General features: G+C 42.0%; 1 protein-coding gene and 1 long non-coding RNA gene across 3 annotated transcripts; one reads left to right on the forward strand and one right to left on the reverse strand.

Moving 5' to 3' along the window:
- Nucleotides 1-16: 16 nt before the first annotated feature.
- Nucleotides 17-13,030, forward strand: LOC148056672 (uncharacterized). The gene is made up of 4 exons (XR_015702600.1): nt 17-568; nt 4,016-4,272; nt 10,580-10,652; nt 12,323-13,030. It is a non-coding gene; the product is annotated as an uncharacterized LOC148056672 (long non-coding RNA).
- Nucleotides 6,543-23,524, reverse strand: COMMD5 (COMM domain containing 5). Of its 2 annotated transcripts, XR_015702599.1 has the most exons (8): nt 23,315-23,524; nt 20,814-20,974; nt 19,651-19,679; nt 15,649-15,699; nt 11,531-11,626; nt 9,625-9,700; nt 8,654-8,850; nt 6,543-7,056 (listed from the first exon to the last, which is right to left on the reverse strand). XR_015702599.1 is itself a non-coding variant. In XM_087748635.1 (7 exons), the coding sequence occupies exons 1-7, from the start codon at nt 23,487-23,489 to the stop codon at nt 6,955-6,957; spliced, it is 690 nt and encodes a 229-aa protein (XP_087604761.1). In that variant the 5' UTR covers nt 23,490-23,519; the 3' UTR covers nt 6,543-6,954. The 2 variants fall into 2 exon arrangements, 1 of the variants encoding a protein (XP_087604761.1); XM_087748635.1 differs by lacking the exon at nt 8,654-8,850 and having other exon boundaries at nt 23,315-23,519.
- Nucleotides 23,525-23,536: the final 12 nt, after the last annotated feature.

Genomic DNA, 23,536 nt, shown 5'->3' on the forward strand with positions numbered 1-23,536 from the left:
CGCGAGGGGCCCGCGCGCCGCCCTCGCCTCAGCGCCCGCGCCTCAGCGCAGGCGGCCGCCGCCCGGGCCCCCGTCCCCCGTCGCGTCAGGGCGGGTAGGAGCCGGCGCTGCCCCCCGTCGCGGGGCCGTCGGGGCCCGGCCCCGTGAGGGGTTGCCCTGTCAGCAGTGGGCAGGCCGCGCCGCGCCGGTGTGAGAGCCCCGTCGGGCGCGGCAGCAGCTCCGCCTCGGCGCCGCCCGCCGCGGTCGGGCTCGGGCACAACCGAAATCGAGCGGCGCTCGCCGCCCTCCTCCCTGACGGCCCGGCCCGGGCGCCGCTGGGTTTGGCAGAGCCGGGCTCCGACCCAAGGCGCCCAAGCGGGAGCCGTTTCGCAGCGGGCGGCCCGGTTACACCGCGCGTAAAGTTACGTTCGACCCGACCCGCCGGTCCGCAGCGGCACCGCGGCGAGAAACCGAGCGGGTCCCTGGTCTGGTGATTTGGTACCTAAGGCGATAGAAAAGAAATAGCGGTTCAAAGCGACTTTGAAAAACAAGAGCGCCATTTCTTGCTAGAAGTGGAATTTTAAAGGCGGTAGGTTTACAGTTAATCACTCTTTTTAAGCCAATCTACGTTGTAGCGAAGCTATTTTAACATGAGGTAATCACGCTTTTAGGACAAGTAAGCAGAACGTTACTCGGTTTTATTTGGTCATGCGGTGTGGCATATTGCATAGATATACCTGTCCATGCCAGGTTCTAGATAAAAAAAGCACACGCCTTATGATGTATGTTTGTTTTATTTAAGACCGGCTGCGTTGACCACTTCAGTCTGCACGTTTCCACCGATTTTCATTAAATGAAAGGGTTGTGCTGGTTGTGTAACTGTTTGTGCTAAATGTAGCCGAGGGAGAAAATGACCTGTGCTACCATAGAGTAGAAGCAGTTGTTTTAAAAGTTGCCTGATTTTTTTGTTTGCAGTTTTATGCAGATCTGCAGTTATGTCCATGATATATATACATACATTTTCAAATGCTCTAAAAATACAGGGCATTTTTCACACTGTCTTAAAATCCCCTGCAGAATTTGAAATTTCTGAGGATATGCTATTACTGATACTCTTGGCCTCCTCACAAAGCTCACGAGAGGGGATGAAGAAATGAATTTGTCATTTCTTACTTACAGAAGTGTCTGGACTCCCCAGCTTAGGCCGTGTAAGCTAAGCAGGTGTTAAGGGACAAGCCCTGCCTGTGGGGTTTGAATGGACAGGACAAAATATGGAAGAAAGGAGGGGTAATGTGACTTTTGTGAGACCTTGTTTAGAGAGGATGCTTGGGAAAGTTCCGATGAACTTACTTAAACTAGTTTTTCACTTTAAAGCCGCTTAAATTCTGGATCTTAACTCTCAATAATTTACACTTTAAATTAATGGTGAGGGCTAATTTTGTGATGTTTATGTGTCCATGTGTAGGCAATCCTTAAGGTTATACAGAAAGTCAGATATACACCTGGAAACAGAAGCCAGCCATCAGGCCCTTCAGTCTTTGATTCCTATGATGCTAAGACATTTTGTGTCTGCCAAAAATTTGGCCCCTGTCTCTGAGGCTCTTAAATCTTAAAAAAAAAAAAAAAAAAAAAAAAAAAAAGTTCAACATCTAACTGTTGTTCCCAGGCGAGTTCTTTAATTAGAAAAAGAAGGTGGTTAATTGAATAACTGCTGGTTTCAGTAATTCTTTCTGCCATCGCTTAAGTTAGACAGTAATCCAAAGTATAGCACAGCTTGCCATCAAATAATTCAAAGAAAAGCAGGACAACCGAAGCACTTAAAATTTCAGTTAAGCAACGCTTCAGAACAGTTAGAAAGAATTAGCGTTTGTGCTCAGAAGTATGGGGTTTTCCCACCAGACTCAAGCTTGCTAACATAGACTTCTTGTTTTCCAAACTTCCATGCAAGAAAAACTCATACTATAAAAGAACAAAACCCTTAACAAAAAAAAAAAAGAAAACTGCTTTCTTGTAGCCTTGAGGTCGACAGTTGTCTCCATTGCAGAACTATAGTCTCGGCAACCCCTCAGTGTGTTATTTTATAACCATTGTCCTGAAAACCACTATGAGTCAAAGCCTATTCAAGCGAGGGAAAGTGACATAACCACTGGTTACCAGTAGCAATGCAATGACAATCTCTCTATCAGGGATACACCACCAGTATTTACATAGTTACATAGCAGACACTTAAAGAAATAAGTTAGGGTATAAAGGGAGGGTTTCTAGCAGCACATGAATTCAAGATAGGGAATGGAAATAGATTATTATAGAAAATGTAATCAGCGTTTGTGCTCTGAAAGGAGCTTCCACAGTTTCTATTTACAATGTATGAAAGCATCCGCAGGGCTAGCTGATGGTCTGATCACTCGGGACTGAAATGAGTCCCAAAAAAGCACTGTGAAATGTACTTCTGGGAATTCTCTTACACCAGCAGGGACGTGGCTGAAACGTTTCAAGAGAAAAGGGCAGCTGTGCTTATGAACTGCTCCTGTGGTGGAAGCTGTATGCTTAGGAGGGTTCAGAGCACAGACCTTTATCCAAAGCCAGAAAGCAGTTAAGACCTTATCATGGATGGCCTATGGGCAACAACTCTGTGACTTCTTAGGGGAGAAACCATCTGGCTCTGCCTCTGCTAGTTCCTGGTATGTGTGGTGTTTGGTAAATGTTAGTACGTTGTGGGGTGTGACAGGTGCAGAATGAGCTGTATAGTCACTAATGGCAAAATATTTTAAAGCCAAGATACTAATTTACTGTTCACTAGAAGTCAAACAACTACAAAATATTTGATTCTGACATCAGGCCTGGCTCTGCAAAGACTGTTTTAGCAAAAACAGCTGTGTAAATTATCTAGATATGCTGGGGTGTTTTTATGTAACACATCCTGAAAGCAGGGAGTATTCATACATATATTCATGGATTTGGAGCAGCAGTGGGTCATGAGGTATACTTGATTAGAAAGCAAAAAAAGAAAAAGCAAAAGCAAAAAAAAAAAACCAACCAAAAACCCAACCCCCTACCTACCTGCATTGTTCATGAGATCAAGAACGGATTTATCCTTCACTTAAACAGAAGAAGTTAAAGCTAGGAGGTGACTCACTCTGCAAAAGCACATCTCCCTCGTATGATTTTTCTACAAAGGGAGGTTTAATTTCTTCCTTTTAATGACAATGAACACAATACCAATCTTCTTCTAGGAGTTAATGGCTGGCGTAACAGGCAGTATGGGAGCATGACTACGTTCTCCAGCCGCCTTCTGGAGCTGTAATCGCATCACGCTTTGAGACCACAAAAACAACCCACAAACCTGTCTCTTTCCCCTCTCAAACACAACTAACCCAGGTGTGAAATTCTGACCTACCAGTCATGCTGACAAAGCTCCTTCTCTACTGCAAGCAGGGATGTGAAAAGTCACATCACAAATACGGCCACAGATGGCTTTTTATTTTCAAGTGCTCTGCACACACTGTAATAGTCCATAGGCAAGAACAGATTTGGATTGATGGCCCATGGAGTTGAGCCAATTAAAAAAAAAAAACAAAAAAAGAAGGAGGTCTGACCATGACGTCAGGAAGCCGCGCTAACTTACGGTTGGAGAACAGGAGGTGAAGGCATGTGAGTTCTCCTGTGTTATTTTGCTACTGAATCTCCGAATGACTTCAGGCAACTATCTTTAACTCTCCTTTTGCATTCTGCCTGCTGTGAATACTTCTGCATGCACTGGGCATCTCTGCTATTATACACACATGATTTACATTGAAAAACAATCAAGTTCTATTTTAGGTATGTTTTGACACATTAATCTTGAAAGAAAAGGCATAATGTTCCATATACTGTAAAGGAAATGAAAGAAAAGGTGTAATGGAGAAATTTATGTTCATATGCCATGGTTAGAAAATGGCTAGAATTACGATATTCACAAATATGTTATCCAGTTTAAATAAATGCATGGCACCATCAAATAGAGAAAGCAACTGGATGACTGGGCTTTGTTTTTCAGGGAAAACTACCAAGAAAACCTGGGAAAGGTCCCTGGTACCTACTGGTCCGTGAACAGTGTGTCATAAGAAAACAAACAGTGCCCTTGCCACGCAGACCTCCTGCCTCTCTAATTGATGCCTGACTAGTGATCAGCCTGACAAGACCTCGGGACCGACAAAGCCAGCGTCCTATTGAAGTTATATCTTTCACCGCATGATAGAGAACGGGGGATTCACAGTGTGTCCTTGAAGCGCAACCAAACTTAGAGTGAGTTGGGTAAGATCATTTCTCTTCAGACGTACCCACATTCTTAGACGGTTAATTTTGTTCTGTATTGGAATGAAAGGGCTACAATCAGAAATTCAGTGGAATTCAAATTCCAGAGTATTTTAATTGTGAAGTAAGAAGATATTTCAGTGTTGAACAAATATTTAACACATAATTCACCATGAAGTTCTGAGAAACCTATCAATAACTTAAAGGCTCACATTTTTTCAAAACTGAGGAACTATCTACTAGCTACTCCCACTACCCATTTTGGTGACAACTGCTGTTTTACTGGAAAGCTAATCTGTCAGAAGGAAAGTCCAAATTAACTCTTCTTTTAAGTACAGAGGAATGAAAATCCTGTGTTTAAGTACTCCTCAGTGTGCATGGTAAACCTCGCGTTACAGTAAACTCCTGCTTAATGTGTGGCAAGACAAACTTGAGACGAGGAGTCTTGAGGAGAACATGAGGAAAACAGTCAGGAAGCCTTTCCATTTCTGGAGAACACAGGCAATTGCTGTTATAGGAGAACAACTGAATGAATGTATTCTGTCTAGAAGGTAAAGGTATTTATGGATTCTTCTACTCCAACCAGTAAAAAAATACTTTGCAAATGTCTCGAGGACACTTTGTACCCATGCAGTGTTCCATTTGTCTGAAAAGACTTCACTTATGGTCTCAGTTGAGATACCTTTCCATTTTGAAACCATGTAAACCTAAACATTCAGAAGGGAAAGGTTATAACAAGGAACATAAGAATGTATGTTTTGTTTCACAGCTTGTGATAATGTAATTCCAGAAAGATGATGAACAAGCTTCACAAAGTAAAACCAAGAAGAAAACATCACATTAATGCAATCTACAGTCCACTTGAAGTTATAGGAGCTAATTCCTCTTTATATGCTTTGGTGTGACCTGAACATGGTAATTAGGATGCAGTATGGATCAAACCTGGAAGTCATTGATGAGTAACCTACAAAGCAAATGGAACATGCAGCTTTTGAACAGTTTGAAATCATGGCTGATGATAGCTTTATTTGAAACTAGAGGACACATTTTTGCACAGGTTTTAAAAGCTTTCTGGACCACAGCTATTTAGCTGTCTTCAGATTGGTATGGACTGCTGTCAAAGAAGCCTCCTTTTAAAAAGTATGACGATGAGATCTTTTTATGCCTGTTGTGATTCTTAAAATCCAAGAGCCAAGTCATCCTTTCCTACACAAACATCTGTGGGAGTGTAAAAGGCCTGAATCCACGATTTTAATTTCAGTAGTTTTCTGTGGGGAGTGAGGAAGATAAAGGCAAGTTCTACAGTCACAAAAAATGAAAGAGAAGTATGGCTGGTACTGCTGAGGTAGAAACCCTGAAAGCAGCTAGAATGAGCCAGTTCTTGACAACAGTAGTGGCAGGTGCTTTCTAAACTACCTTTGACAGCCAGATGAATCCCATAGTTCTAGGGCCCACGGCCTGTGCTGTCTTTGGGCCGCTGCTCACATATCTTTGCTGCTGGGGGAAAACTCGTTCAGGCAATGATTGAGGAATGCATCCCTTCTTGGCAAAACTCTCGGGGAAATACTTGTGGTCCCATAGCATTTAAATGATACTTAAAACATATGCTTCAAGTTAAGGGAGTTCTTCCAAGGTTTACTCATGGGGCAAAGGAGTGACTTAGAATAGAAAAGAGTATTTCAGTTGGAAGGGACCTACAATGATCATCTAGTCCAACTGCCTGACCAATTCAGGGAACTTCAGCCTAGTTAACTGTTTTCTTGACCTGGGGGCTTGGATATCCTCATACCTGTGACTTTCATCCCAGAGGCTGTACGCAGCCTCTTCATCCCAGGGTCTGACTTGCACTGTTAATGAGTACACAGCTGCAGTGGTCTGCAAGGTTACTGCCTCCTGCTGTTCGCTGTCATCGAAGCACCAGAGGTTTCTGCCCAGTAATAAGTCAGATGATTCCATTCACATTGAACATGTAGGGAATACAGGAAACAAAAGGCAGGCATTTCCAGAATGAAAATCTGAGATTACTGCTATTTAGCTCATTCTGATCAACCAGATAAAGACTTAGATTGCACCTTTCCACTTCTGCAGTTCCACAGAATTAGTTCTGGAAGCTCAGTCGATATTTCTTTTGTGATCCACAGACTTCCAGTTTTCTTCAAAATTAGCCTTTAAATATCTGTAGCTATACCTCAGGCACTTAGTGAGAAGCCAGACAGCCATTTTACATATGCAAAACTCAAGTTCACATTTGTCATACTAGAGCGCAGGAGTGGTTTTTATTTTATTTTTTATTTGAGATACTGCAGAGCTTTCTTATGATACACATTGGTGGGGCTTCCGGTAACAGGCTTTCAAAAATAATTAGACTGATGAGTCATAATCAGAAATAAATGACTCTTACATCTATTAAGATAGTTATTTAAAAAATGTTTTGATGAATCATGCAAAAATGCTCGCAAACGGCATTATACTTTCCCATAGATATATTTTTTTTGTTTTTCCTAAGTCTTATGAAAAGAGCTTGTGCTTTTAACACTTGAATCGAAAAAATATTTACAGCAGACATCATAAATGCTACAGTGCAGTTCAGACAGGCAAAGTGGGGATGGTCCCCTGCTTTGCCATTCACAAAACACGCTGAGGGTTTCAGATCTGTTCTATAAACCCCCGATTTAAAAGTGTTCAGTCCTGGATCTTCAGTATGCTCCTTTTCTCCAAATCATTCATTTCCTTCAGTATAAGGGCAACATTGTATCTCAGTTCTTGAAACTTTGCAACTGGTACCTGAAACAGAATATTCAGGTTAGAAAATGTGAAACATCTTGGGAACTTTGACTAAGGAATGCCTATAGGTAGGGGACATTCCACAGTGTCAGCCCAATCTCTGTTATAAAACCTTTTTTTTTTTTAGACTTAAGACAGAGGATTTGAGGTCATAAAATTCAATTAATTCAACTAAATCATCTGGGTGAAAAAGGAGAGCGGGAAAAACCAGAAATAACAGCTACATAGTACATCTGTACTGCCTGATGTGAGAAAGGAAGTACTCCACACTGTGAACTGATGGCTGCTGTGGTGAAGTAAGAGTCATGGATTAGAAGGAAAGATAAAGACACCTGGAAGGTCGTGGAGCCTACAGAACTCTCAAGCAACAAATTCCAGATATTCTGCTTGTCCCAACTTGCAGGAGAAAGGAACTGAGCCTCAAAGCAAGAGACTTGGCAGCAACCTCAAGAGCAAAGAGGACTGGCCACCGTCTATACATGGAAGGCAAAAGATTTTAGAATCATAGAATCATGATTTTGATCAAAATATACAAAACATTTGCAACTGTGCAGGGGACTAATGGACTTTCCTTTACCATTTCAAGCCTGAGAAGCCAAATGGATGGAAATCTACTATCTGTTAAGACAGAGAACCACATCTGAGCACAGGCACAGACTGGGTGACGCAGATTAACGTTAGCGCAGTGCACAAACGCGTGTGCTCACATGAGTACCAATAGCAGTCTAGCTAGTCCGGGCTGCTCTGCAGAGCACTGCCTAAGTTACTCTACTTCTTTGACTACATTGAAGCCACACAGTTCTTTTGACAGAGCCCCTTGTCATCCTTCTGCCTACTGTAGCACAGATATCAATTATCTGAGAGGAATCCAACATCTGATTTGCATTTTCCATATGCATCAGAAATACATAAAAAGGCATCATGTCCTTTTCCCTTTTGACACATACACAACAAGACTCAAAATGCTGCAATTCGCGTTGCTTTTTAAAAAAATCTTCATTGTCAGAAGTCACGCTGCAATTAAAAAACCAAACCAAACCCAAGACACCAAAAAGTGTAACTTCTCCCTGTGGCATACACATTTAAAAACTGTTCATAATGCAATTATCTTCTGGACTTACCATCTTACATAAGCCCTGTTAGTTAGCAGGACATTCTGAACATGTCAGAATGAAAGGAAAGTGAAGAGCTGAGGACTGTATTTGCTTGCATATGGTGCCTTGAACCAAAACACAGGTTTATCCCAAAGAGCGGCTAACTGCGGGAAGACCACTCATCCAATACAGCAATCATGTTTACAGCCAGAGCTTTGGCATTCAGATCTAAGCAGCAGCAGCAAAGAGCTGATTCTAAGAGAAGCACATTGTTTGCTATCGGATATCTGCACTTCTGCGTGTACTGGACAGGCACACCCACACATCTCCACTGCAGAATAGCAAAGCGTCTTCCACAGACTTACAACAAAAAATCCTAAACCCAAACCAAACCAACTGGGAACAATGCCACCAAGACTTGGCATTATATACCAGGAAACAAAGCCCCAAATCTAAACAGTAAAGAATATATACTAGTTTTTATTCTCACAAGTGAAACTTACCCTGTTGTAAAGGGTTAACCTGAAGTCCATGGCATCATTTAAGTTCCATGGAAGACCTCACACAGAGCGTATGGGATGCTCTGAGCTGGACTGTCCACAGAGGGGTGAATTTGATCTGCTGTGAAGTGACACTCTCAACACTTTGCGATGTAGCACAGAATTTGTGCCTTCCTCAATAGCTGCCTTCTTGTGAAGCACTGTAACAGTAAAATCAGTCCACCTCTTTCAACCCACCGTGCTTTGGTGCTTCCTCCAGACTACTACTAACACATGAAGTAAAGCCAAAATCTTTACAGAGTTCAAATGTAACAATGCCTGCTATGCACTGAATTCCTGTATGCACCACCTTGTTATTTATAGAACAAATAGCGTTCCTTTTCAAAGGTTAAAAATATGGAAGAGTTTATGCCATCTTCTGGCAAGCCTTTACCTACAGTGTCATAAATACTGCCACTGACTAATTCTGAGGTAAAAAGCAAAGAGTTGTGTTTACTTTCTTTCTAGCAGCAAGAACTGTACTGAAGAAAAAGAATAAAACTACCTCTGACATAGAAGAGAATGTTACCATTCTCTTCCAAATGTAGGAGCTTTAGAAGTGTTTCATATATTTTATAAACTACCCCAGTAATTTTTCTGCCCTCAAGAGCCACCATCAGGTCTGAAGGTTACAGTTGATAACAAAACTGTAATTTTTAATCAAACCAGATATTATGCAACAGTGCTCTTCAGTAATTAACATTCTAACAAATGAGGTTTCAGCAAAATGTGTGTAGGAACAAGGTATGAAATTATTTTAGTTGGCGTTTCGTTATATATTGTATGCGGCTACACTAAACACGAAGGATTCCAAAGCAAACCAACCAATGATAATGCATTGTTTACAAAAGCTTTAATATTTTAAATAGTAATTCAACTTTCTAAAAAGTACTTCAAGTGGTTTCTTTTTTATTTATTATGGCAATCAGACTTACTTCAAAGCGATGAGCTGTCCCATCTGAAAGCTTCATCATCATTAGAATGGATGGTTGAAGTGCACGGGCCAGTGAGCTGAAATTATTTACATTATTAGTATTACAACAATAGACATCAGCAGTGTGATGAGTACAGCATTGTACATTAACAATTTAAGATGTTCATGTAGGCTTTACATAGAACGTGAGTATTTTCAATCAGAGAGTCCTGTACCTGGCTGGCTGGAAACTCATGAACATAGGAGTCCTTTCCAATTTACCTCAGTATTGAGACTAAAAATTTTTTTAATAGCTTAGTAGCTGCAAATTTAGGAGCATTTTCATTTTATGTAATAATCAGTTTAGTGGAACTATGATAGGGACAAGAGCTGCCCAAGTACTGCTAGTAATAATGCACAGTTTTCTTATGCAGTTTACCATGTTGCACTAATCCTTTCCATCCCTTCATACTTTCAACTGCCATCTCATTTGGGAAATCAAGCTCTTCCAGTCTCCATCCTAAATTTGTGGGTTGTTATTTTATTTGATGACCCAAAGAGGGGAAATGAGTCATTCTTGTGCAGCTTCCATCAACTGATGTTGCCAAAGCCTGCTCAGGTACTGACAGGCGTTACAGCCAGAAGCCATACCTCTTCGCAGAGGCTATTGCTGGATGATAAACAAGAAATCCCAGGGGGAAGGTTGATTGGAGAGGAAAACAAGAGGAAGGAAAATAGAAAAGGATAATGTATTGCTCCTGTGTTGTTTGGAAAACAAATCATAGGATTTGCCTGCAGCTTACAAGCATTGTGCCCGAGGATGTTTATCTGTACATTTTGCTCTCTCATAGGTACAGATTTTTTCTGCATAGTGATACCTGTGTGGTGCTTACGGCACCGCTCATCTGAGAGTCGCCTGAACTAGTAACTTGTGGCCATTACAATTTTCACTTACGAGCCTTTTCTCTTGATTTCAGGAAGACTGTCCCTGATTACGCACAGGCCTCTCAACTATGGCAGCAAAGAGACTGCGCTCTCCCTCGGATGCAGGTATTCATGAATGCAATATGAAGTCACTCATGCTAACAATTTACGCTACTGACAAATACTGGATCATCTTCCAATTTCTTTCACCCTGGTCCATCTTGGTTAGAACTAGACAAAGACCAGGAACAGCACAGACAACAGGTTTCTGTTCCCTTCTGGCTCTAGCCAAAGGTCCATCCCCCAGCTGCCTCTGCTGTGGCAGATGGCAAGAAGCTATTCACTGCAGGCACAGACAGGATGATCACAAAGGCCTTTACTCCTGTTTTTTGAAAGAAACTAGGAGGTAGATCAATGACCAATTGCATAACTATGGCAGTATAAAGGGGCTGTTCTGAAGCCTCTCTTTGTAGAATCTACAGCGGACTGTACAGGTGATGGAAAGTCATTTTATTTAACATGTGCGACATACAAATGATAGTCTACTTGAGAAGTTGAATAGATGAGCTCCCTCCCCTGGTCCAGTGAAACCGAGAGTTTGGCTGGCTGTGTGAGGCTCGGTCCATCTAATCATCACTGAGGACCTGTGGAGTTGTATCAGCTCCGTTAAGTTTCAAAGTATTGAAAGAGAGACTCAAAGTTTGAGTGAAATGTTTCTAGCACAGAGGTTTTAGAGATCAAAACAAATAAGGAGCCTAAAAAGTATCATTAGTAGAAGACGAAGGCAGCAGCCTGTTGGCAGGTCCATGTTAACAGCAGTAACCTGTATATAAATTGACTGCTACACTGTTCAGAAAATCCCCTCTGTATCTTCCCATTTAATGCTACATGCCAATCCCTAACAGTAAGACACATTTTATCACCATTAACATTTTTAAGCAGCACAAGTCAGTTTAACCTTGGGCAAAATAATTTCTAGGGTCATGCAGGATTCTCTTTTGTACCTTGTGGATATAGCTACGTCCACTCTCCACTTGAAGTCCTGGACAGTTGGCAGCCTACTTCCTTGTATCCGAGCTGCACCTTCGGAAGCAGGACGCCTACAGAGTAAATCAGAAATGGGAGACTGAAATGCAAATTCATAAAAGAAACAACAATCTAAAGAGAAAATAAGACTCCTCAGAACAAACCTGTCCAGAACTTGTTTCTCTCCTACCTCTAACCTCATTTAGAGAGGTATGAATGAGTGGAGGTTTTGTGTATTTAAGACAGCTGTGCTCAGATTACCCACTTTCCCTATGCTTAACTCTAGTCCACGTTAAAAAAAAAGAGACCAAGTGACTCTCTGTAATTCCAGTAAACTGATGTCACTACAAAGTTTAGTAAGAGTCATTGTGGTGGCTGGCATATCTATTATTTCAATAATATGCAACTGTGAGGCATAGAAAGGGATCTGCAAATATATCTTTACCTTCATGCAGATCCAATAGGACAAGCAAGCAGGAACAAGACAGATGACTTGAGCAAAAAAGTTGGAATAAGGTCACTGTGCTCCTTCAGCAGAACACATCTAGTATTAGCGAGCAGCAATGTTTTAAAATATAATAATATTAGAGCGTACTTCGAAGCATACTTTAAAAAAAAAAAGTCACACAGGGGTTCTTGCTAATCCAACATAATTTACAAACTCTAAGTTCCTTACATAACGTTCACTGCCAACCCCAGCACATCCTTCAAGATTTTTGTCTAGTCTCATGTGCAAGAAGCAAAGACTTCATTTATTACTCATATTGCAGGAAGAATCAGGCTGATGAAACCTCAGTTTATTTCTGCGAGGAAATACAGTTGACAGCGATTAAACTTCAGGTGGTTGACAATCTTTAAAATTTTAACAGCATCTTAAGCTCTGGGTAAGTAAACAAGCCAAATCTGATACAAAGACATAACAACCACCCATTTTTAGATATATATGCAGCAATATCTCCAGAATGAGGTCGCTCAGCTGGTCCATTTGGGAGCTAGTCTGGACTTCGTGTTACTTATCTTTTTTTTTTTTAATCTTTTTTTTTTTTTTGCTAAGCATCCCATGCCTCTGGAAGTTATTTACGGTACATTTCAAAGCTACTCCAGTTCTCCCGCTAAGGGCAGGATAAGAAACGTTACAACCTTTATCCATGGTGCAAGACATAATCTAATTACAGACTTTACATCAGAAAGGAATCCTCTCTGAACAAATCAAGGACTGTAGGAATGATAGCCTAACATCCCTACCAAGATTCTTGTGTGCAAGTTAGCTAGTGCCTTTAGAAACTGCCCAGAAAGATTAATGATTTGATAAGGTACACAGGACTGACAGGCTGAGATCCCCTAATACTCTTGCATTTAGCAAAGGCTATATAAGAAAGAATTCCTCCTTTTTTGTGGGGGCTGGGTGGTGTCAGAAGTGACACACATTCCTAATCGTATGGTAAAGGAATGAGCAGAAAAAATAGATCAGCGGGTTCTTACTCACTGTCAACTACTGGATAGGAAGTAGGTCACCACAGCTGTGTGCAGCCATGAGGAGCTGGAGTCTAGAATGGTCATTAGCAGGATTAAACAATAAGAACAGGCCTTTCCCTCAGTGGTGAGCTGCTGCCAGAGTATTGCTTAATTTGGGGAGTGCCTAAAAATAGCCACACTGCTACCGCTTCCTTAAGACACGCTAACTCCCATCAATGGAACACGGTCCATTCAGTGCAGCACCAGCATTCTGGGGAAGGAAAGAGTAGAGAAAAGAGGAGTTTGTTCTAGTTAGCAGTGGTGGGAAAGGTCAGCAATGCCCAAACAGAGGTGAAGCTTCTGAATATTGTTAAGCTATGGCATTTCTGTGGCCAAACCACAAAGCTTTAGTTCTGGTCAGGACTGCACTTCAGTACCATTCCCTCAGAAAGAGTCGCGGCTTTTATAGCTTAGTTTAATCTTCTGTCAGCACCTTCCCAGCTTGGACAAGACCGCAACTGGAACTGCAAGAATCCTGTAAGGACGACAGAATGCGCATAGTGGCCAACATACATACAGAAATTATACAGGCCATTAATCAAGCCATTGATTTCTAAGAGGAATAGCAAAATGGAGCAGAAAAGACTCAATGGGTCTTATATCCAAAACCTATAGACTATAATTACATTTTGTAAACATGCTGTGCCAACAGCTGCAATATACTGTCAGCACATAGTGCAGAAGTTAGAACAAGTAAAGCACCATGGATTAGCTGGAGACCATCCAAATTACACACGGAAAGGATGATACACCCGGTGACAAGAACATCATCTGCCAAAGAATGCAACAGAAGAGCACTCAAAACCGAAAGGTTAGAGAATTTGGAGCAGCAGCTGACCTAACAATATCAAAACTAAAGACAAATTCTGGATGGTTCCCTATGCACATAACAAGACACGTCTAGCAGGCCACTGAACAGGGAGAATGAATAAATTGGTACGTGTGAAATGCTGACAAATGGCACACAGAACGCACCCTCCTGGTAGAAACTAAAGCTACACTATTTAAGAAAAAATGCAGTACATTTATTATAAACACTCAGAGAGGGGGAAGTTCGGGTTATCCTTTCCCTTAAAAAAAAGTTCTAATTTCATGCAGTTATTTGATGGTGTCAACGTGGCAAGTTTTTCTTTCCTTTCAGTCCATAAAGCTTGATGGAACTGCGGCGACACAGAAATACGAATGTCCAATTTCCAGTACTTCAGAGCTGTTGTTTAGTGAACAAAATTGCAAAAATAAGATAAGATGCCAGGAAAAGTATTAAAAATGGATTTTTCTGGGTTATCTAGCTCATACTGAATTTTTTATCAGATGCTAATACTTCTCTTACCATCACAATCATATATATTTACAACGCAATAAGCATATGTATGATTCAGTGTTACATTTAAGATTATAAAAGCAGATCTGTCTAGAAATCGAATCTGAGGTGCTCTTCTCTGGTCTCAAAACACAGAGCAAGATTACACAGGATAATCACAGCTTTTGAAATGAGAAAAAGCTAAATTTTCCAGCATCGTGATTTCACAGTAGAAAACAGACAATCATGCATGCTTCAAATGACATCTAAATTTATCTTCTTTCTCCACTGCAAACAATATTTCCACTTTGCAACCATGAATTTTGCATTCTTAACACCTATAATTCAAATAGAAGAGCAAAGAAAAGATGAGAAGGCTGAATTTATTTTTACTCCAGGAACCTTTAGCTTTAAGCCAAGATCTTAACCAAGGAAATGAAAAGTATTTTTAACTTTGGTAGCAGCATTCAGAGCCTTCTGAAGGTAACTGAAATACCACAACTATGATTATCAGGATTCCATGCAGAATATCTGGAGCAGCGCTGGGTTAGTGATGCTATGTGCTGAGTGAACTCAAGTTTCAAGGAGGAGAGTTTTGCATATGCAGAAAGTTCAAGCAATTTCTGGACATAGAATAAGCGAAATATGGTTGAGCAGAGAGCCATATAGAAAAAAGGAATCCTTAGAATGGACAAAAGAGATAGACTGTTCAAAAAGGTCTTGATTTAGTACTTTCCTCTAGAGCTCCTGAGGTATACTGCTTAGAAAATTAATTACAGCTAGCAGAGCACTTGGTATCTCATACGTGTCATCAAGTCACCCAGTGTGAATTCCCAATTCAACCGTACGTTAAGATTTGATTAAACGCTGAGAAAGCTTCCACGAACCACAGCATGTAGAAGGCATATGTAGCTTGCCTCTCAACAAAGCAAGTCTTTCACTTTTGCCCTAACTTGCAATGATAATGATGATAAAAATGCTTAATTCTGCAATGCATTTTTTATCTGTAGGAACTGATGCACCTTATAGAGTCTATAGAACATTATAAAAACTGATTAGTGATGATCATAGAAAAACTGGAAATTGGGATGAAAGCTACTTACTGCATATATAGCTGTGCATGATGGACACCATGTTATGTTGAACCAAAATAATGGGACAAATCTTGTTGTCATTAATTCAGAGAATTTTGCTGTTCCTTCAGTAGGCCTGGGATTTTTGTCAGCAGAGCTCTGTGCAACCCTGCTGGCTGCACAATGCACGATACATGAAGATACTAACCTGTTACCAAAGACTATACTGGAAAAGTCCACGATGAAATCTTCTGGTATCCTTAAAGAGAAGAGCAATACAAAATAATTAAGTGTTTTGTAACCAAAAATATATGGCCTTAGCTACAAAAAAGAAAAAAAAATTATTATAGAACACAAAAAACGTGTCAGCATTTCCCATCTTCCATTGCTTAAAATTGCCATCAGCTCTTACGTAAGCACTTCCGTACTGATTCAGTCTAGGCTTTCAAAAGGACAGCCTATGGTTTTACATCAAGAACCCTAAAAACTGTATTACATCTTCCTGTCCTACCTCATATGGCAACAGTGAGTTTCAAAATAACCCAGTATTTGCTTAACTTCTCTCAGTAAAGTCAAGAAAAGTTTTACTGATGGCCGACAAGTGCAGAAGGCAGGCCAGCAATGCACGCTTTCAAAAATCCCAAACCTACACATTCCATTTCAATTTCACCTGAAGTGTAATGAAAAGAAGACAGAATGGATTGCTCCCTCAAAAGTAAAAACAGAGGCCCCTGTAGCTAAGATTACTTACAAAAGGAACATATCTAACATGGGGAGGACAAGCACAAATTTGATGGGGACCACGAGAACTGGTCGAACAGGCTAACTCACACTCCATTCACCCTATCCCTCTCCACTACTTTACTATTCCTCCGATGCTGTTGTTGCCTTACAAACAAGCTGCTGTTGATTTTCAGTTCAATATATCAGGCGGTGAATTGCAAAGACTGCAGAGCAAACACTATCCCTTCAGCTGCCTTTACCACAGGGACAGTAATCTCCTACAGAGAGACAGGTTGGACAAGGGGAGAAGTAACTACTGCTGCTGCCACAGTTAAATCCAGCACTCAACATGAATCAGTGCCCAGAGACATTACTCACCAGTGGCTTGAGATACACAGCGGTATATCAAAGAAAAATCAAAGCAAACAAGGAAGTTACCTGTCCTAAAGGGCTTACAGTGTCTAATGATGGGAGAAAAAACAACTCATCAACTCACACAGTGGGAAGATGAAACAGCAGTTATTAGAGCTTGAATCCTTAATGGAAGAAGTGGGTTTAAAACACATTTTTAAACGATGCTTGGATAAAACTGAATTCATATTACCAAGGTGGTTATCCGAGGCAAACTGGGAAGTGAGAAGGAAGGACTAGACAGTGCTTTTTTGGCTGCACGTGTCTCTCTCTCTTTCAGAAGAGACAAGACCCTATTTCTGCAAACATTACTTATACTTTCCGTGCAAGTGTATCACTTAACCCATCCTGATGATGACCGAATATCCTCTCCATGTAGTGGAATAGCTGGAGACAGGGGATTGTAATATGATTATTATGATACCTATCACTATACTTGCTTGACTGTAAGAGCAAGTGTTACTAAACCAGAAGCATTAATGCTACCTTTGAGCTTGCATTATTTTTGCTGTGCAGTTAATGATTTTGCTGAAAATTCTGTTCCTGGCTCAAGCAGCTTACACGAGGCCAGTCACACGCTAAGCAGATCAGACACAGAACATTGCCATCTGTAGCTCAGGCCTGAGCTGTGCTATCAGTTTCAAAGGAACATTCTGAGGAAGGGACTCAAAGGGCAAGGAAGAAGGTGTGGGGATGTCTCAATCCCATGTTATTGGCCTGAGCCATAAAGTTATTAAACAACCTGAGAGGGGAGGGGAAAAAGTAGCACCCACCATTTAGAGTGAATTTATTCTCATTGGCTCAGCCAGTCAGGCCAAGAAACAAGGGATACAGAATGGCAACCCTGTGAAACCAATCATACCAATCTAATTAATCAGAAGTGGGCACGTCTCCCAGCCTCTCTCTCCACCAAAGCTAGAAGCCAAGACCAGCTGCATCACCAGGAAACTGAGAATTACAAGACTTTATATGGGTGAAATCAGTCCAATCTTCAGCTTCACTGAAGGAAACGAAATAGAATGCGGGAGAGGAGAAAAAAAAATTAACCTGGCTCAGAGCTCAAACCTTTTAAAAGAAGGCACAACAAAAAAAAAAGGGGAAATAAGCCATTTTTCTGCCTTAAAATGCAAAATACCTGCCCAAACACTGGGTGCCAATAATGCCAAGACACTGCTGTTCAACCCATTACATGTGTTCTTTATGGTCACAGGAGGACCCACAGAGTCACTGCAGAAGGATAAGTGTCTGAATGTAATTAGTAGGTGCCTTAAAAACGAGCAGGTATTTCATCTCCAAACCCAAGTGCATTGGGAAACATAGGAAATGACATTTCCCATAGGAATCGAAGATGCTAAAGGTGCTACCAAATTTACTAAGTATCATAGCTTCAGAGTAGAATAAGCTATTTAGTCTTCTAAAAGTTTAGCCACAAGGTGAAGAGAGCTACTCACAGGAAATAAGACTGTCAGAGATGGAAGTTAGGAAGAGTCCCAATAATGTGAGAATCATGGGAGCATAGCAGCAACGAGCAGCACATAAAACATACAAGTCTGCAAGCAACACAAATGCAGTTACATGAACTATTGCTGCTATATCAGTCACATCAACCAGAACAACAAGATAAAAAAAGATTTATCAATATATAAAAGACCATCTGGACTGAAAAGCATCTGCATAGTTCCATGAATAAACCACAAAGCGAGAAAAAAACCCCAACCTACAAAAGTGCAAGGCACTAACGTGTGGTCAAATGACAAGGACAGGGGCCTGGGAGTCTGTGTTTCTGGGTACAGCCAACATACACAGCCAGCCCAGCCAGTGACTTCTGGCACTCCTGTACACCAACTTGCTCCACTGCTCAACAGAGGAATATTCACCCACCCACCCCCAGAGAACGTGGCATGGAGCTTCTAGCGCTCTTCATTATTCCTTAATCGCACTGAACACATTCTGTGTGCACCTCAAACAACACCAACTCCCACTGGGTCAAAAGCGACTCATCGGTTTCTTACTGACCTACTTTAACCTGAGTGTGAACCCCATGACGTTTCGGAGGAAGCAGCCTGCATTTTAGCTCACAAGACGAAAGGCAGGCCAAACTCCAGCACTGAGCTGCAGGCAAAATTGTATCAACTAGCACGGCACCTTTCATCATGGCCCCAATTACACCTTTCACCGATTACACCCTGATTACATGTCTGAACGTACAGCTTTAATTTGCTTGAAGTTGCTCATAAAGTAACTTACGCTTATGACTCTGCAGAACAGAGTCTGAGGAGAAAGCCAATTTGCAGGTTAACGGACAAATAAGGATGAAAAAAGACAGAATTAGAAACATATCTATCTATTTCTCCTAGGTAGCAATCGGAATGCTAAGAATGATGGGAAACTGGCATTTTAAAATAATTGAGTCTTGGGGCAAAGGTTTATAGATGAAAACATCAGCTGCGGTTATTCTCTCATTGCTACTGAATATGGAAATAAGGGAAAACCTATAAAGATTATTAGCATCTGATGTCTAGCTTTTAGGATATGAACTTCTATTCAGAGATACTCTGAACAGACTGATACAGATTTTGGCTAAGTCTGTAACAAACGCTATACTTTCTTGGGTAATGGGCAGGAGAGATCATAGCTGAACAAGGTGGTAGGATTTCCATGAGCGTTATATCATTGGCCTTTCAAAGAAAAAAAAAAAAAAAGTAGGGCAGTTTCTTAGCTTCTGAAACGTTACCACTGTCTTACCAAACATGTTAAAAAATACCGCAGGGCAAGGTGGGGATGGCAGAGGGAAGGTCACTCACATTTGCATAACCTACATTACGAACTAAATTAGACCAGTCTCCCCAGCATGTGAAATTTACTGCTCATGCTCAGTGCTAAATCAAGTCTTACACAACACCTGGGTTTTTTTTTCATCTGGCTTCACATGACATTTGGCAACAGATCTATTATGTGTTATTTACAGGTAAGTTTTATACCAACTTTGTTGTGTATAAAAGTTGACTTGGGGAAGTAGTTGCATCAAAGTTATGAAAAAACAAACAGATTAAAAACCAGGCATAAACAGGCATACCTGAGCTCCTTTAGGTCTTCCTTAAAAACCTAAAAAGACAAGGAAGGTGAAATTATACAGGATGTAGTCTTGAAAGATCATTTCTTACCTAGTGAATTAGTACTGGTTACTTGCTTGGCATCTCTCCCCAAAAGTTTTAGTCTCGAGTGCCAGTAGTTTTGAAATGACAGGTTACATATTGAGAAGAATTTCCAGAAGTGTTTAATCAAGTTGTGAGAAATTAATTTGAAAGACCTAAATCTCTTGGAAGCCTTTATTTTTTAAAACAACATCCCTGCCATTTCTTTTATGCAGCTTTCCATAGCATATTGTTCTTTCATAGTAATTATGTGCCCTTATTCTCAAATATGTTTTAGAGTAACTTGTTTAAACTATGATAACAGAAAGGAAGTGGCAAAAGATAAGCTCTGAATACTAAAAGCACACTTTCACTGTGTTTCCTGCAATATATGAGCTCTCCCAGTATGCCTGGGTAAATATGAAAACAGTATCTTAAACAAGAGAGATGCTGGAAGCCCAGAAGTGGTTCGGTCACATAAAAATAAAATGAGAAAGAAAAAATGTAAGGTAAAGAAACATGAAAAAGGAAAGAAAAAGCCACGAAGAAGGAATAGGGGTTGGGAACACGGCAGATATATACATATTCACACAGAACATCCATAGCATAAGCAGAAGTAGCACTTTCTCCCAATTTCCACTATATTGTTCTGGCCACAAGAGCTTCCTTCCCCTATAGCACAAGTATGAAGAAAGGCAGACAAACAAATATGAGAAATTGGACAAAAAAGTGTGGACAAAACGAGCCGTATGTGTGAACACACAGTTAGGGTAGGAGAGAGAGTTGATGCCAATGAAATAACACTTTGCAATGGTTTCTTCTGGGGTTTTAATATAAGAGTGAAAACAAACGTGCACAGTAAACAAGATGCTGAAGCAGAAAAAGATACATGAATCTTTTTCCCAAAGCTTAAATGCTCTTCCAAAAAGCCCACTATAAGTCTACAAGTAAAATAATAAGCTCTGGATTTTTAACAGTTTCTTCCAACCACTTGGAGCAACATTTTTACGTGCAGCTCCCCACCCTGGCAAATAAGGTTTAGATGGTAACTCGTCTCTGATGCGGCTTTTAACTTATCAGGACTCCAAGTACTCCCAGAACTTACTTCTTGTTTGAAAGTTGATAAGGGGAGTCTCAGTGCTTCTCGGAGAAGGGTATACATGCCAGAAATGAGGAAAGCAAGCTGCTCTTCTGAGAGATTAGTGCTTTCTGCAATCAGCTTGACAGATTCCTTGCAGTCTTTTCCTTCCAATGCGTTAACAGTGACTGTGAATAAGAAAGCAAAGCAAGATCCCTTTAAAAAGAGGAAGACCTGGAGACCGCAAACATTAACATAAACATGTCTATGATTTTACTTGACTTAACGTACTGACATTTTTTCTGATGTGAAACTGTCACTTCAGGTCTCTGTAAATACACCTGATCATCCACCACCACAGGTCAGTCTCACAACGCTTTACCAAAAGAACTTCAATGGATTAAGCTTTTCCATTGTAAAATTGAAGATGCTTTCACTGTTGAAATTTGTTCCAGTGGGATAATGCAAAAAAGATAAAAAAATTCATTGCTCACGAGTTCAAATCCAACTTGAGCTTCTATCAAGAAACTTGTTCACATCAGAAGTCTGCTCACAGCTTAATTACACTTCTGATACCCAGGATAAGAGAGGACTGAGATCAGGCCTGGCTACTAGATCATGCGCAGACCAGGACATAGGTTGCTGTCTACTTACCTACTTAAATACAACTTTGGTCTGTCTCTTCAAAGAACAGCAGGTTGCTTATAGTTTTTAACTAGACAAGTTTAATGACAATATTGGTCTTCTTTCTCTTGACCAACCCTAATCACTCATTAAAAATCCATGTCTTCCTTTATAACCTACTTGCATTACCCTAGAATACAAGATTTTTTTACTCAGTATGGCTCAGGGGACTCGGAAATATCAGCTGTACCAACATTTCCAACAGTCAATCTGAGGGAAGAAAAAAAAGAATAATCAAAAAACATCTCAAGAAAGTCTCACTGCTGAGTCATTTGCTCCTAGTAGAAGATGCCTACAGTCTCAAACTTACACTTGCAGTTTAGCAGAGCCTGCAATAACACCGGCTGGATAACCCTGAGATAATGGTATATGCAGTTTCTACATCATGAACTGAGCAGACATATGAAGCAGCATCTCGTTTTTTATATTAGTTATTATTTAGCAACAGAGTAACAGCAACAGCCTCTAAAAACTAACTTGGTGCCGGTGCCAGAGCAATCTAGATATACTCTGTTGAAATCCATCACGTCTTCAAAGACTACTGAACCTTTAAAGGACAAACCGCTGTCCTACAAGCTGTTAATCACAGACCAGCAAGAGCAGAAGACGGCTGGAGACTTCTGCCAGCTCTGCGTAGTCTGGAGGCTCTGGGGCAGAGGGGCACTCGGGTGGATCGGGGCGGCAGGGTTACCTGCGCCGGCTCCGGGTGGTTTTGAAGGACTCTCTGCTCCCCCTACAGTAGGAAGCATTTATTGCACACCTAAATGTAGGCGATAATTTACACCGAAATTAAACCCAAATGGGGCTTAGGAGACGGTCAGGCTTCCTGGCACTGGCGTAACTTTTCGGTCTCCGTTGCCCCTGCACTAGACAGCAAATACGGCTCAACATTTGTATTTACTTTTGCCCCAAATGCCTCTGCCTGTACGTAGCTTTATTGCTTTCCATTACTGGAAGGAAACCCTGGATACATTGCTCCATTTCTGAGACTGTGCAGCGATGCTTTTAAAGACAAACCAGCTGCCAGATGCTTTGAGTCCTTACTGACTCAAATCAGGAAGAAAAAGCCTGGAAGGCAGTGAGCCAAGGGAACGGACACGCAAGGGCCGCAGCACCCCGCCATGCTGTGCAGCAGCGGGTCTCTCAGCTGGCCACAGACAAGCTCTCCTTTTGCTCTGCTGATCAGCTCTTCTCTTCGATTATTCTGTGATTATTTTGCATACAATAGTTTACCCAGCTGAGTAACTCTGATTTTGGTGGTCAAAGGTGCCTTGAGAAAACCTCACCTGTCTTGCCTTACCACAGGGAGAAGCCTCACAGCCAAAAATCAAACAGGCAGAGCATTTTCAGTCTTACAGCCCCAACTTCAGTAAGACCCCTGTGCTTTGAGGCTCCTGCACATTATGAAAGTACCCACAGGGTCTCGGACCTCCGCACGCCCTGCATGATCCGACAGCAACTTGACCGCTGGCTCTGGGACCGAGGGGTGAGAGAGGAAGGATTTTAAGAGCGCTCAGTGTGAGTCTGGAGGCCGTCCGTAGCCGCAGAGGTCCGTACCTCACCCTCACGGATTTGACAGAATTTTACAACACAGCCAAGAAACCCCGTCATTGCCTTCAGCCCTCCGCTGTGGCTCCCTGCAGGGAAAAGCAACGGGAAGCGCCCCAGGAGACCTGCACCCCTGCCCACGCACGGCAGCGGGGACCCGACCCCCAGCTGCCCTTTCCTTCCTCAGAGGACCCACGGCTTCCCGGAGCGGCGCCCGCCCGCCCGCCGGGCCTGGCTGGGGAACCCCTCCCGTCCCTCGGCCGGCAGCGCCGGGGCAGGCCGCGCTCGGGCCCTACCTCTGAGGAGCCGTCGGAAGGTCTCCTTGCCCACGTCCTGCACGCCCCGGGCCATGGCTTCCACCTCGGGCGGCACCCGCGGCCCCAGGAAGCCGCCGCCGCCGCGGCCGCCGCCGCCGCCCTCGCCGTGCCCATAGGCCGCCCCCGCCGCCTTGCCCGCCGCCGCCGCCGCCATGGCAGCGCGGCCCCGCCTGCCCCCGCCGCACCGCCCTCCGCCGCGGC

The sequence above is a fragment of the Nipponia nippon genome, unplaced genomic scaffold, assembly GCF_047370975.1.
Source record: "Nipponia nippon isolate SJK-2023a ecotype South Korea unplaced genomic scaffold, ASM4737097v1 scaffold_12, whole genome shotgun sequence".
In the NCBI taxonomy this organism is placed as follows: domain Eukaryota; kingdom Metazoa; phylum Chordata; class Aves; order Pelecaniformes; family Threskiornithidae; genus Nipponia; species Nipponia nippon.